General features: G+C 58.5%; 2 protein-coding genes across 2 annotated transcripts in view; one reads left to right on the forward strand and one right to left on the reverse strand.

Annotated features, from left to right (window-relative positions):
* The first annotated feature begins 630 nt into the window (after window positions 1-630).
* LRRC10B (leucine rich repeat containing 10B) lies at window positions 631-1,509 on the forward strand. The gene has a single exon (XM_068556598.1). The coding sequence runs from the start codon at window positions 631-633 to the stop codon at window positions 1,507-1,509; it is 879 nt and encodes a 292-aa protein (XP_068412699.1).
* Window positions 1,510-10,261: 8,752 nt separating this feature from the next.
* SYT7 (synaptotagmin 7) overlaps window positions 10,262-13,995 on the reverse strand; it is a 34,471-nt gene continuing 30,737 nt past the window's right edge. The window contains exons 10-13 of the mRNA XM_068556153.1: window positions 13,581-13,750; window positions 13,131-13,245; window positions 12,558-12,757; window positions 10,262-10,366 (exon numbers count right to left, since the gene is read on the reverse strand). Coding sequence (XP_068412254.1) covers window positions 10,262-10,366; window positions 12,558-12,757; window positions 13,131-13,245; window positions 13,581-13,750 — 590 coding nt within the window. The remainder of the gene's footprint in view (window positions 10,367-12,557; window positions 12,758-13,130; window positions 13,246-13,580; window positions 13,751-13,995) is intronic.

The raw sequence follows: 13,995 nt of genomic DNA on the forward strand, positions 1-13,995 counted from the left end.
CTCGAGAGCCACTTGTCCAGAGTCCTGGGTCGCGCGCCGGCGTTTCCTCGGTCCTTGGCTCCTTCTTCTTGGACTTGCAGCTCTGGACGCACACAACCGCACACCAAACGGCTCGCTGTGGCTGGAAGTGTAGACAGCGTCTGTCGTCGGGTCTGTGCTGGCACGGTGCCAGGTTTGCGGACAGCGGATCTTGGGTTCCCTCGGCGAGCGCTGGCTCCGGGGCTGGTCGGGTGGGAACACGGGGTGCGAGCCCCGGCGCCCGTACCCCGCTCTGGTGGCACCTTGGCCCCGCCCCGCCCTCCCTCCGCCTCATTGGCAGCCGCACGCGCGTCGGGGGTTGCCAGGGCAACGGGTCTCCGAGTTGCAAGTCAGTGCTAACCTGAGCCAGTCGGCCTCCGGCGGAGGGAGCAGGGGAGGCCGGAGGGCGGGCGGCGGAGCGCGGCGCGCGGCGGCTGGGCCCCAGGAGGGCGCCTCCTCCCAGCCAGGCACGGCCCCCCTCCCGGCGCAGGGGCAGGCCGGGGCGGGGGGCCCCGGAGCCGGCGCGGCCTTGGCCCCGTCGAGGAGGCCGGGGGGTCACGAGGGCGGGGCGATGCCGGGCGGCGGCGGCGGCCCCGGCCGGGGCCCGTGACCATGGGCATAGCCGAGTCCACGCCGGACGAGCTGCCATCGGACGCGGAGGAGCAACTGCGCAATGGCGAGCAGCAGTTGGAGCTGAGCGGGAGGCGCCTGCGGCGGCTGCCCAGCGCCGTGTGCGCGCTGAGCCGCCTGCAGAAGCTGTACGTGAGCGGCACGGGGCTGCGCGAGCTGCCCGAGGAGATCGAGGAGCTGCGCGAGCTGCGCATCCTGGCGCTCGACTTCAACAAACTCGAGCGCCTGCCCGACGGTCTGTGTCGCCTGCCGCGCCTCACGCGCCTCTACCTGGGCAGCAACCGGCTGCCGGCGCTGCCCGCCGACTTCGCGCAGCTGCAGAGCCTGCGCTGCCTCTGGATCGAGGGCAACTTCCTGCGGCGTTTCCCGCGGCCGCTGCTGCGCTTGGTGGCGCTGCAGTCGCTGCAGATGGGCGACAACCGGTTGCGTGCGCTGCCCGCGGAGCTGCCGCGCATGACGGGCCTGCGCGGCCTCTGGCTCTACGGCAACCGTTTCGAGGAGTTCCCGCCCGCATTGCTGCGCATGGGCCGCCTGCACATCCTCGACCTAGACCGCAACCGCCTGGGCGGCTTCCCCGACCTGCACCCGCTGCGCGCTCTGCGCGTCTTCTCCTACGACCACAACCCGGTCACTGGGCCCCCCCGCGTCGCCGACACGGTCTTCCTTGTGGGCGAGGGCGCCGTCGAGCGCATGGCCGAGCGCGACGAACCCACGCCCCGGCCGCCGCCGCGGCGCCCAGCGCGGGCCTTTGACGATGAGGAGGAAGAAGACCTGCTCATAGGGGGCGGGAGCTCCCGGGCTCTGGGGCCCCCCGTGGACAGCCTCTGCGCCCTGGAAGCAGCTCCAGGACTGGGCACCTGAGCCTGTGCCCTGGGTGTTGGGCCTCGGCCACTCTGGGAGGAGGGCCTCTGGGAAGGTTTGTGGGAACGGTGGGTCCCTACTTGGGGCAGAGAAGGGGTCTCTTTGGGCAAGCTGCCGGGGACAGGCAGGCCTGGGGGCCATCTTCAGACATTCCAGGGTAATGAAAAGACTGCCTACTGGCTGGTCTCTGGGCGGTCTTCAGGCCAAGAAGTCCTGGTTCCGTCCAGTTCTTATAGCTCCGTCTGGTCCCTGATAGAGTCACTGACAACACAGTAGTAAAGGCACCAGCTTCTTCCTGGAACCAGGGTCACCACTGACCATGGAATCATCCCCTTGGCTGAGTCTGGAAGCTCAGGGCACCCACCAACCTCCCTCCTCCTGGAGTCTGGATCTTCTAGGTCCACCCTTTCTGGTGTAGGAGCCGCTACCTCTGGAGTGGACCACATGCCTGCTTCAGGCAGAACTGCCCCCAGAAGAAGGCCTGGCCCACGGGCAGGGGCTTGGAGTTGGGGCTGGTGCCCAGGACAGACAGGTGTGGGAAACCGGGATTGGGGCCCTAACACCATAGCTGCCCTTGTTCCTCCACCAGGGCTCATGGTACATACCTCCTTCCCCAGGCCCCCTAAGTTTTGTGTGGGGAAGGGGGGACTCAGAAGGCAAGGTCTCTGCCCTTGCCTTTTATTCTGTTCTCTTCTTCCAGCTTGTGCCTGGAATCTTGCTGGAAAGAGAACATTCCCTCCCTTCCCCACAGCCTGAGCCTTCCAGCTGTCAAGTTTGAAAAGAAGCCACTGTGCCTCTAGGGCCTCCTGCACTGGAGAGAGAGGCTCTCTACTCTGGGCGGCTGCTCCAGTGTAGCCACTGCCTGTACTCTCCATTCCCTTAAATGGGCACCATCGGGGTGGCTGGCATGGCGTGGGGCATGGGACGAGCACTGTGTGCCTCCACTCTGTCACCAGGACAGCCTCCGGGGGTGAGGAGTGAGGCCTCGCTCTGCAATTCCCAGGGCCAGATCTTTCCCATCCAAGCAATAATGGGAGGAGGGCCCAGGGCCAGGGCCACTCAGGGACACTGTCGGGGGCAGGGCCCCCCCATGGTAGCGTTTTCTTTAGGAAGAAAAAAAAAAAACTGGCTGTAAACATAAATTATATTTCTCGGAGAAAGAATGTTCGTTTCCCACATGCCTGTTTATTTATAAGCCCTGGGAGCACTGGGTCCCGTTGCTGTGGGGACCGTGGACTCCCTCTGGCACTGCCCTCTGTCCATGTGCTCCAGCTCTATGTCACAGTGGCCCTGGCCAACTGTTGTGTCCTGTCTGGGGAACAAGAGCTTGTCTTCAGTCACAAATGGCTTTGGCTGCTCAAGACTGCTGTCTCATCTGGCTGTATCTTACTCTCTGCCACCTGGCCACCGGCCCTCACCCCCAGTCCCCCTTCCTTGGTCTTCTCCAGCTTAATTCTCAAATTCCCGACTCTTAATATGTTTTTGAATCTCAAGCTTGGCTGACCTTTCTCTATTCTTTCACTGGCACTGACCCCCATCCTCCCTGTCTGTGACTCTATTCTTCCCTCTTTCCATCTCCCTGGCTCCATTTTCCTCTCTCTGTCTCTCCCTCGTAGTCTTTTTTTTTTTTTTTTTTAACTCAGTCATTACTTTCTCCCCTCATTGTTCAGGAAAAAAATGTTTAAATATTTAGAGAAAGAGAGAAAATTGTAAAACCTCAAGCCTAGAGGCCCATCTCCCTTGAGAAGATGCTGCCAGGCCACCATCACCATGGCAACAGGGATGATGTCATACAAGGCCCAAAGGTCAGGCCTGGCCCAGCAGCTCTGCTGGCCACTGGGCTGGACCTGGGGGTTAGGAGGAGGCTGGGGATGGATCTGAAGGAGTCAGCTTGGGAGAGTGAAGGCCTCCAATGGACAGAAAGTGCTCTTAGGGTGGGAAAGATTGGAGGCTGCCTCCTTCTCAAGGAGGAAGAGAAGTGCGGGGGTTGGCTGCAGACCTTGTCCCTCCCAGGGCTCCTCAGGTGCCCATGCTCCCCCTGTTGAGGCTCCATCAGGGCCAGTGGTCCCTCCTGGGATCTTGGAACTTGCAGGAAAGAACTTGAGTTCTCAGTCACTCAGGTGGGGTAGGAGTGTCAGCCATCCAGACTGTCCTCTTGCCCCGTGATTCCTACGATGGCATATTCCCCTGGGCCTAGAATCAGAAGGCATGGATTTCAGTCCTGGGACTTCCCTGGTGGCACAGTGGTTAGGAATCTTCCTGCCAGTGCAGGGGACACGGGTTCGATTCCTGGTCCGGGAAGATCCCGCATGCCGCGGAGAAATTAAGCCCGTGCGCCACAAGAGCCACAACTACTGAGCCTGCGTGCCACAACTACTGAAGCCCGCGCACCTAGATCCCGTGCTCCGCAACAAGAGAAGCCACCGCAATGAGAAGCCCTTGCTTGCCGCAACTAGAGGAAGTCCGTGCGCAGAAACGAAGACCCAACACAGCCAAAAATAAATAAATAAAAATTAAATAAAAAAAAGAAAAAAGAAAGCATGGATTTCAGTCCTAGTTCTACTATTGACTGGGAGATCTTAAGCAAGTCATGCCCCTCCCTGCCCCCCAGGCCTCAGTCTGTCCATCTGCACACAGGGAGCTGGGTTTATTTAGAGCTGATGCTGCAGCTCAGCAGTCCATGCAACCTGGTGTTTGTCCACCTTCCCTTTATGCAAATCTTAGAGGCAGGGGAGGGGGATGCAGGGGAGCCGCAGTTATCCTGGAATAACTGCCAGCCCAGATTCCCTTCCTCTCCCTGGTCTGTTTCCCTGTGCCTCTTCCCCCGTTGCACTCGCCGGAGGACTCTAGATCCGGGCAAAGGCCCTGTGATAAGTCCCCCTGGGCCATCCCGAGGCACACAGGGCTGTGCCTTTTTGCATTGTCAAGGACGGCACCCTTATCCACAGCCGCTCGCCAGCCAAGCAGGGCTGCTGAGGCCGAGTTTGTCCGCAGGGAAAGAGGAGAGAAATCTGTTAGGGGCCTGGGAACCAGCTCTGCTGCTTGCTTGCCCTTCACTATCAGGAGCCGCTTTCTCGGGAAGTTAGAGAGTTGGGTTAAAGTGGGTGCTGATGCCTGGTTCGAGAGCGCTACTGAGGGTCTCTGTCTCCATGTAGAAATGGGGGAGACTAGGATAGGAAAGGAGCTGTTGCCAGGGAAGCTGGGCGTCACAGCTCTCCTTGGTGATGAAGAGAACACTGTATTAGGAGTCTTAGCCCGCCTGCTCCCCACCCCCATCTGCCTGTTGGGGACTTCTCACTTGGCCTTGGGGGAGCACGGAGAAAGGGAGATGACTTTTGTAGGGGCACTTGTAACAGTGGCCACATCGACGGTTCCGTACGTTGTTGGGGGGACAGTCAGGGGTGGGTGGGCCATGGGGGAGCAGGGCAGAGGCCAAGGGAGTTGGCAGATCAGACCAGGAAGGCAGGCTGTGGGGACTGTGGTGAGACCAGAGCAGAGGCAGCGATGGGGCAAGGAACAGGCCTGGGGAGGAAAGTGACTTGCCCATAAATGGGTGTTAGGCCTCCTAACCCAATGCTCAATCCGCAGCACGGGAGAGCCTCTCTGTCCATGGCTGGTGGTCAGGTCTGGGTGTGGAATAAGTGGGAATCGTGGCCTGTCTTCCTCCCGGGGCCTCCCAACAGCCAGACCTGCTGGCCGGCGGAGCAGCAGAGATTGGATCCTTTCCTGGCTTCGTTACCGCCATCCCCCTCTTCGCATCCACGCTCAGGGGCTTCGGAAAGCAGGAGAACAAGGTGCTCAGGATCTGGGGGCCCTGCTCAGAAGCACCTCCCTCGCATCCAATGCCACCACATCAGCTTGTTCAGCCATCGCCCCAGAGCTTCCTTAAGACACCTGGGCACTCTCGTTCTGAGGGTGGACATTTATTAGCACACCCGAGTGCGCTGCCCAGAACATGTATTCAGACAGGGATCCCTGCCCAGGGGGACTCACAATCTAAAGGTGACACCACACATACACACAGGACACAGACACAGAGAGCGGGGCATCTTCAAGGGACACAGATGGTTGGGGAGACGCGGGCTGGGGCATATGGGGCGTGTTCAAGCGTTGTCCTTCTGGTTGTCTTTGTTGGGGAGGGAGAGGAGAGCAGGACGTGGCCTGAGAAGGCCTTCCAGAAAGCAGTGGAATCCAGGAGGGACTTGCAGGAGAAAGAACACCAGAGGGCACTGGTCCCAGCCACAGGGAGGGATGGAGAGTCTCTGCAGGCATGGATGAAGAGAGACCCCCCGAAGTGGAGGCAGGAGAAGGCAAAAAAGGCCAGGAGGAGGCCTGGAGCCCATGGCATGGGGCTGCCACCTCTGCCAGGCCGAGCTGTCCTGCTTTCAAGCCTAGTTTTTCCAGAGCGAGCCTGAACAGAAGTCCTGGCAAGGAGTGCTCGTGAGGCCACCTCCCAGACCTTAGGGCTCCCTCCAATCTCTGAGCCAGAGATCAGAACTTTTTAACGGGACATTTAAACCAAGCTGTCGGAAATTCATGGGGCAGAAGGGGAGAAAACGGGCAGCTTCAGGTGGGGGTACTTAGTGCAGGAGGCACGGTGGCCCCTTCACTCGGAGTGGGCAGGGGACACACGACAACAGAGGGCACTCATTTCTTGTGTGCCTGTAACAGATGTAGCACCTTCCTTCTGAAGCACCCCGAGAGCTGCCGGGCCTCGGCTTCTCCTGGGCTGTGTGTGGGAGGGAAGGGGAAAGAGCTGGGACGGTTATTGCTCTTCTGTGGAAGGAGGGAACTGACACCAGGAGGAAGGAACTAGCTTGCCCGGGGCCACTGTGTCTGGAGAAGGAAGACACTGGGGCCCAGCTTCCCAGGTCCTCAGGCTAGGACTGGCCTTGGGTGCTTTTGAGTTGGAGAGACTTTTAACAATCCTAAAGGATGAAACCAAAAAAGGATGGACAGAAGCTGCAGGTCCAGCCAACAGACCCAGAGCTTTGCAGGGAACAGAAGGAGGAGGACGTGCTGGCCTGAAACAACAGTGGCCCAGCCAGAGTTCAGGTGGTGGTGGGGAAGGTGGAGGGTCTCCCTTTGGTTTGTCTGACCTGCCTTGGAGGGTGGTTCCCCTGGGAACTGAGGAAGGGGATGTCGGGCTGGGTGAGCTAGAGGGGCACCCCTCAGGCCCCGAGTAGACTCCACTCCCAATAAGCCTTGCTTTAGGCCTGATCCAGGGGGTATGGCTGCTCCTCTGCTTTCTGGGTAGCTGGTGGGCTCATATGCTCAACCTGACGATGGGCTGGAAGGGCCTCATCACCCACGAAGCCAAATCCCAAAGGTGACAGGTGAGGGGAGATGCAGCCCCAGGCTCCCCATCCCCTCACCCCACTGCTTCTTCCCCTGGGAGGAGAGGGAGAGCTAGCCACGGAGGAAACAGCCAAGGCCCTACTTTTTCACGATCCTTTATTAATCAGAACAGGCCTTGCCACAAAAAGCAGGGCCCATTCCCACAAAAATATGATTTTGCAAAGAGGAAATCTTGCTGGCTTAGAGGGTGCGTGTGGTGGAAAAATTTTGTATGATTCTTTTTTTCCTTTTTTTTCTTCAGTTTTCCTTCATTTCTCTTCGCTGCAAATTTTTTTGTGATAGTGGGTTTTTGTTGTTGTTGTTGTTTTTATAAAACACTTGCACTCAAGGACTCAAACACAATACAAACAGCGACCACCAATCCCCACCCCTGGGACCCCAGAGGGGCTGGGGATTCTGGGGGCTTCCCTTGGTTTTTTTTGTGGCTGTTTTCCTTGTCCCTTCCCTGGCGTCTGGCGCCGGTGGGCAGGTACGGGGTCCTGGAGCAGGTGGAATTTGTACAGCAGTTACGTGGGGAGATGGTCACAAGAAAGGATACCTGAATAGGATAATGACTAAGTCTAGGGCGCCCACAAAGATGGCAGATGACCGCTCATGAAGGGACCGGGGACACAGTGGAGAAGAGATAGATGGGCCCAGGCAGGCCTCAGCTATCCCTGGAGGCTCTGTGGGGGGCGGGGAAGGCGGGCCTTGCCTTCGGGCTACGGTAATAATACTTTACTCAAGGGTAGCACCTTCAGAATCCTCCTGCCTCCACCCCCGGGTCAGGTGACAGCGGCCTTACAACCTCCCCTATGAGGTAGGTGAAGTATTATTACCATCATTTTACAGATGGGGAAACTGAGGCCCCGGGAGCGTGGGTGATTTGTCCAAGGTCCTAGGATGGTGACAGGGCACGAGGGCCCTCCCCCCACCCTCAAGTTCCCCCTTTCCTTGTTCTTCTATAGCCTTAGACCGCCCCCGCCCTCACCCCATACCACCCGCTGCTTCCCTTGCTAGCCCACCCTGCCTTTGGCCCACCACTTGCCACCCCTCCCCCGCGTCCCGGAGCTCAGGGTGCCCGTCGCGGTTGGAGAACCCCAGGTCCGGTTCATCGACGTGCTTGGGTGGGGTCAGATTTGGAACGGGCACGGCCTGGAGACGCTCTCTTTATGTGATTGGCTAAGAGCTTCGGGGACCGGGCTCGGAAAACGGGGATGCAGCTGCCCCGCCCACTCAATGCAAGTTGGTTCAATCCCCGAGTGCTCTGTAGCAGACACCAGGGCCTGGGACTGGGCTCGCTCTCCCACCGGCCTCCGGCGTGGAGGGGCACAGGATTCCAGCGAGGGATGGAGGACGGCAGATCCCCTCCGCTTCTCAAAGCTTCCAACAACACCCTTTCTTCGCTTCCACTGTCTCCGGGGTCGCTGCCCTCCCGCCCCCACTGGGGGCTGGTTCCCCAGCCTGCCCGATAAGGACCGTGCCACTGGGGCAGAACCCCATTTTAAGCAAAGCTACAATATGGAAAAATTGGGATTTACAAGGAATGTGGGTGACTGCTTTACGTTAGCACTCTTCACTCTACAAAATGACTCACCTACTTTGTATGATATTCCTCTAGATCCTTGGGGTTAGGGAGTAGGGGCGGGGGCGTGAGATTCTAGGTAAGAAACTTTTGATACGGGCAAAAATGTGAGCGTCTACTGCACAGAGCAAACGCTCAGCTCAAAGGGAAGTCTACTTAAGGAAAATGGTTCCCGACTGCCTATGCTTTTGCCGTGCTAAGTGGGGCACCCTTTCCAGAGTCTCCTTCCTGGGGTGTCAGACCCATCTGGGGTTGCACTGTGCTCCCAGACCTCGTCCACAGACTGTAGTGTCAGGGCGCCGCCTCGCGGTGTGTGCCAGGAATGTCAGGCCCAGGCTCGCGGACCCCTGGATTTGAGGCTGTCACCAGCTGTCTTGCATCAATACCAGGACCGGCGTGGGGGTGAGTGGGCTTAAGCAGGGATCATCCCGAAATCTGCTGCCTCCAAGGGGATGCCAGTTCTCGTCTCTGCAGTAGCTGAGGCAGAGGAACCACAGCTTCTTTGTGTGGGGGCAACCTCAAAACTCACAGAATCCTGGTATGCTCCCTGCTTCCTCTGCCTGAACGGAGAGGGGCAGAAGGAGCTGCTCTGAGGGACCAGGAGCTGTGGGAAAGGTGAAAGGAAAGCCCTGGAGAAGGTCAAGTGATGGAAGACCAGAGACCACGACGGGATGAAAGGGAAGGTCTATGAGCACAGGGGATGGAGGGGTGGAGGTGCGTGGGTGGGGAGGTCTGCACAGAGACGAGGAAAGGGAAGGAAGCTGGAAGGCGTGGCAAACGTTGCCAACGTGGCTGGGATACAACATCTGGGAAGGCTGAGGGTGCCTTTGGATGAGGGTGTTAGGGAAGAGAGCTAGTGGGGGCTTGGGACCCCTGAGACAGAAGGGAGCAGGGGAGTCCTGGTGGAATGCGATACACACAGTGGGTGCCTGAAAGGCATGAACTGATGTTCAAGAGACGAAATCGCTGGGGAAGGAGCTAGTGGAGAGTTCTGGGGCGGCGGGGGTGGGGGAGAAGGAGGCAGCCCTGCTCTCAGCCCAGCTCCTGTCTGCCCCCTCTTGCCCACCCCACCCTGCATCCATCCCTGCCTCTCCTCTCCCGCCCCCTGGCTCTGTGCATTGACTTCTCAGCCTCCAGCCCTACCTCACTTCACGAAACCCTGCCCTCTCTGCATCGTCTTCAGCACTGCGGGCCCCAGGGAAACAGGGAGCGAGTTCCCCCACCCGCACACACACGCATGCACGCACGCACACGTACACACACACGGTGGACACAACACAAGTACACAGGGCTGCGGCTCCAGGACCCCGGAGCGGGCTATATACTGTCCTCGGCATTCAGGGCCCAGCCGGCACCTGAAACTGCCCTGGAACAGGCCTCTCTTGGTCGGGCCGGGGCCAAACGCCTCGACCTCCCCTCTCCTGGGCCCACGTTGGGGGCTGGGGAGGGGGCGGCCTTTCTCCACTCCAGGCACTGCCTTAAAGAAAACGGGGGACCGTGGCCACCTGGCGGGCCTCTGGAGGGATCTGCTCGTCTGCCCGTCTGGCTCTCGTGCTCCGCCCCCCACTTCTTTAGTATCGGCAAGTCAGGAAGGAAAGGGGCAAAGCAGGAAAATGGCTCCCAGAGCCCCTCCCCCAGAGCTGGACCGGTGGGGAATGGGGCTGGTTCTCCCTAGAAATGGGGCTGGATTCCTGGGACCCCTCCCTGGCCGAGCCCTCAGGATCCTTCCCTCACCCATGGCAGGGGGGCCAGGCCAGGCATTGTGCATAAAGTGGTGAGGGTATGATGGGGACCCAGGCCCTTGGCCCCCTGGGCCTCCCTTGGCCCCATTCAGGCCTTCAGCTGGTGCCACTGAGCCACAGGCTGCCGGGGACGGGCAATCATGTCCTTCCAGTGTTTCACCTCCCCGGGCCCACTCTTCCAGGACAGGTAGATCTGGGGAGAAAAGGAAGAGGACAGCATTAGTGGCACTCTCTGAGGCGCTGCCCCTTGTGTCATTATGGAAATGGAGTGTCAATGGTGGTGACACTCCATTTCCACAATGGCCTGTGATCATGGGGACCAAGGGGCTTCTGCCTGCAGTGACAACCTACCCCACAGAGGCCCCCCCTCTTTTCCGTGTTGTGCCTCCCCTCGGGAGCCTGGGCATGTCTGGCCCTTCTGAATTAGACTCCCAGACTCTTCTGTGGTTTGGGATTGATGGGGATGGGGGAAGTTCTCTCCCACACCCTTCCCTCCCCCACCTGTTGGGCATGGCCTATCTCTCCTTACTGACAATCACTCCCACCTCCTGGGCACTTACTACACACCAGACACTGAGCTAGGGACTTTATATACATAGATCATCAAATCCTTACCTGTGAGGCAGGTATGTTATTATCCCCAATTTACAGATGGAGAAACTAAGGTACAGAGAGTTAAGAGACTGGCCCATAGTCATAGGATTTATGAGTGGTGCAGAGGGATTTAAATCTAGGTCTTTTGGGCTCTGTACTATTGGCCCAAGCCTACCTGCCTCTGTGTTAGGGGCCTCACAGACTCGGAGGGCTGTGTGCATGATCCCTGGGCTGACACCGGCCTTGTGACTGGTGATTAGCTAAGAGCATAGGGCTCTCTAAGCTACCCAGACCAAAGTGAGAACAAATCCACCTTCACCTTGGTTCAGCCAACAGAAGGTAAGACTGTTTCAAAGGGAGCTATAAGTGGTATCCAAAGAACACCCAACTCCAAAAGGCTAAGCTTCAGAAGAGCTTAGAAGTAGGTATGGTTACTTGGCCTGAGCTCGTCAAGGAAGGGCTCAGCAGGTCCTGCTAAGAACACATAGTCCCACTGGGGTGTGGGTGATGCTGTCCTGGGGACCTGTCCCACTTGTGACCACAGGTCGGCAAGTCATACTCCCTGGGCCTTGCTAGATGGCAGGCAGGGCCAGCTCTCCTCTCTGGGGGCAGTTGCTTCTCTTCCACCCCCAGCAGCTAGGTTCTCCATTCCTATGTGTCTGAGAGGTGTCTCCACCTCGGCCCCCTTCCCTGTGGGTGCCCAGTTCACCCCCTCTCATTTCCCTCATACAGGGCTGTTCCCTGGGTGATCCATGTTCTCCCCTTACTTGCTCCTGGCATCTACCCTTCCCCTCCGCCTGCCCTGATCACCGGCTTCCTGCACTGTTCCTGGTCAAACTTCCAAGCCTAAATGGACACACATGCCCTTACTAAGAACTCTTCAAAAATAACTCTCATTATAATAGTAGCTAACATATATGTTCCAAGTTCTGTGCTAAGCATCTCACCTGTGTTATTTAATCCTCCCAGCACACTGTGAGGTTAGGATTGTCTTAATCTCATTTCAAGAGGAGGAAATGAGGCTCATAAAGGTTATGACTGTTAAGAGGTGGAACTGGCACCTGGATCCAGGTAGTATGACTATCAAGCACATACTCTCAACACTAAGCCATAAACAAACACAGGAATAGACATTTCAAAGTAGAAAAGTGGATGCGTTTATGTCACAGAACCGTATCCTGCAAAAACTCAAGGCCAGGCATGGATTTGGAGTTAATATATGATGAGGAGAGGTCACTTTCTACAAGGAGAATGTCCATGTATCTCAGGTAATTCTTACGCCACCCTGTGAGGTGCTGTAGGGTTGGTATTAGCAGCTCCATTTACAAATGAGAACGCTGAAGCTCACAGAGGCAAGTGACTTGCCCAAGGTCATAGAGCTGTTGAACAGCAGATGAGGTGGGAACCAAAGCCAGGTCTTTGGAGCCTGACTACAGCTCTCAATACTTGCCTCACGCAGCTCACCCTCTACAGACGGGACGCTGGGTGACATTGCTCCGATGTCCTTACCCTGTCAGAGGGTCCTGTCCAGAAAACCCTCTTTTGGGGATCCAGGGCACTTTTTCCTACAACCTCCTTCTTTCCCTGCTCTTCCAGTGGTCTGTCCTGAACTGATGGACCCACAGTAGGACACTTAGGGAGAATCTCGTCCAATCCTCTCATTTTGAGATGAAACGGAGGCCCTGACAGGGGAAGGGACTGACCCTCTCTCTCCTGCTGTCCAGCCCTGTGCTCAGCCACTACCCCGGCTGCTTCTTTTGAGGACAGACCCTTGCTGGGTGCCCCCCTACCTTGCCAATGACGTCGTTGCGGCTGAGCTTGTCCTTGTCCATGACGGTGATGATGATGGTCGTCTCCCTCAGCTTCTCCGTAGGGATGTCGAAGGCAAAGGACTCGTTGAAGATGGGGTTCAGGTTCCTCTTCATTGTCACCGTCTTCTTCTTCTCCACCCGCTTGTCCTTGTACATTAGCCACACCTTCACGTAGGGGTCTGGGGGACAGGTGGGGGAAGGGTCAGAGGAGCAGCGGGGGGAAGCTGGGGCAGGAGGGGCTGTGCGCTTTCCCCAGAGGGTGAGGAATGCCCTAAGGAAGGAGGAGGGGGATCTGGGGGATCAGCAGATGGAGAAGCCGAGAGGGCCCTTAGCCATCACCTAGCGCCCTGCTGTGAACACGAATGAGAAGACTGAGAGGCCAGGTCTCACCCGAGGTCACGGGCAAGTAGTGTCGGAGCTGGGACTGGAGGTGGGGCACGGGGGACAAGGGTGAGGGCCACAGCCAGGACCCTGATGTCCACATGCAGCGAGGCTCCCGTGCACCAGAACCTCCCTGGCCCGTGTGCCCTCTGCTGCGAGAAGCGCCAGCACCTGACGTGCCCCCGATGTCCATGGCTTTGAGGTTCCGGGCTTTGATGATGTTCACGATGATGGAGTTGGCAGAGGGGTTGTAGCAGAGAGACAGGAGCAACTCCCCTCGGCTCCCCTGGGAGGGAGGACAAGAGGGCTGTGGGGACAAGGGGAGGCCCCCACCCCCACCCCAGGACCCCTCCACTTGGACCTGGGTGCTTACCCGCCCCCTCTGCCTGTCACCGATGCACACCTGGTCTCCCCTCATCCGGCAGGTCTGGGCCCTGCTCCCCAGGTTCTTTATCACAGCCCAGCCTCCCCTGAGATTGCGGGTGGGAATTCTGCTCCGTCAGGCCCGCCCGCCTGCCCTGCCCCACCCATAACCTTCCCAATTCCCTGAGCTCGTGAAGGGACTAGGACCCGGCCGGGATCTGCCAGCCTCCCAGCCAGGACCTGCAGGTGGGGCCTTACACTCCCGTCACTGCATGGCTTCAGATCCTTCCAGAAGGTCTGCATCTGGGTCAGGTCCACCTTGTTGAGGGGGATGGACACCTCCCCGATGGGGTCATTGCGGCTGAAGCGGTCGTAGTCCAGGACCTGGAGGTAGAGGACCCTCTGCACCACCTTCTCGTAGGGGAAACCTGGGAGACAGACAGCACAGGGGAAGAGCAGGACAGAGTGGCCACATGGGGCCGGGGCAGGGCAACGCTCCTGGGCAGGACGGCCCCGGGAGGAAGGGGAGGGCTGGCCCTGTGTCTTCCTGCTGCCACCCCACCTGGGTGCAGCCGGCAACACCCACGTTCAGGCCTTCCTGAAATGTTAGCAAGGACTGTCATGGTCTCATCTGTCTCCCTTGACAATTCTGCGAGGTGGATGGTATCTTGTC

The sequence above is a fragment of the Eschrichtius robustus genome, chromosome 11, assembly GCF_028021215.1.
Source record: "Eschrichtius robustus isolate mEscRob2 chromosome 11, mEscRob2.pri, whole genome shotgun sequence".
NCBI classification, from domain to species: Eukaryota; Metazoa; Chordata; class Mammalia; order Artiodactyla; family Eschrichtiidae; genus Eschrichtius; species Eschrichtius robustus.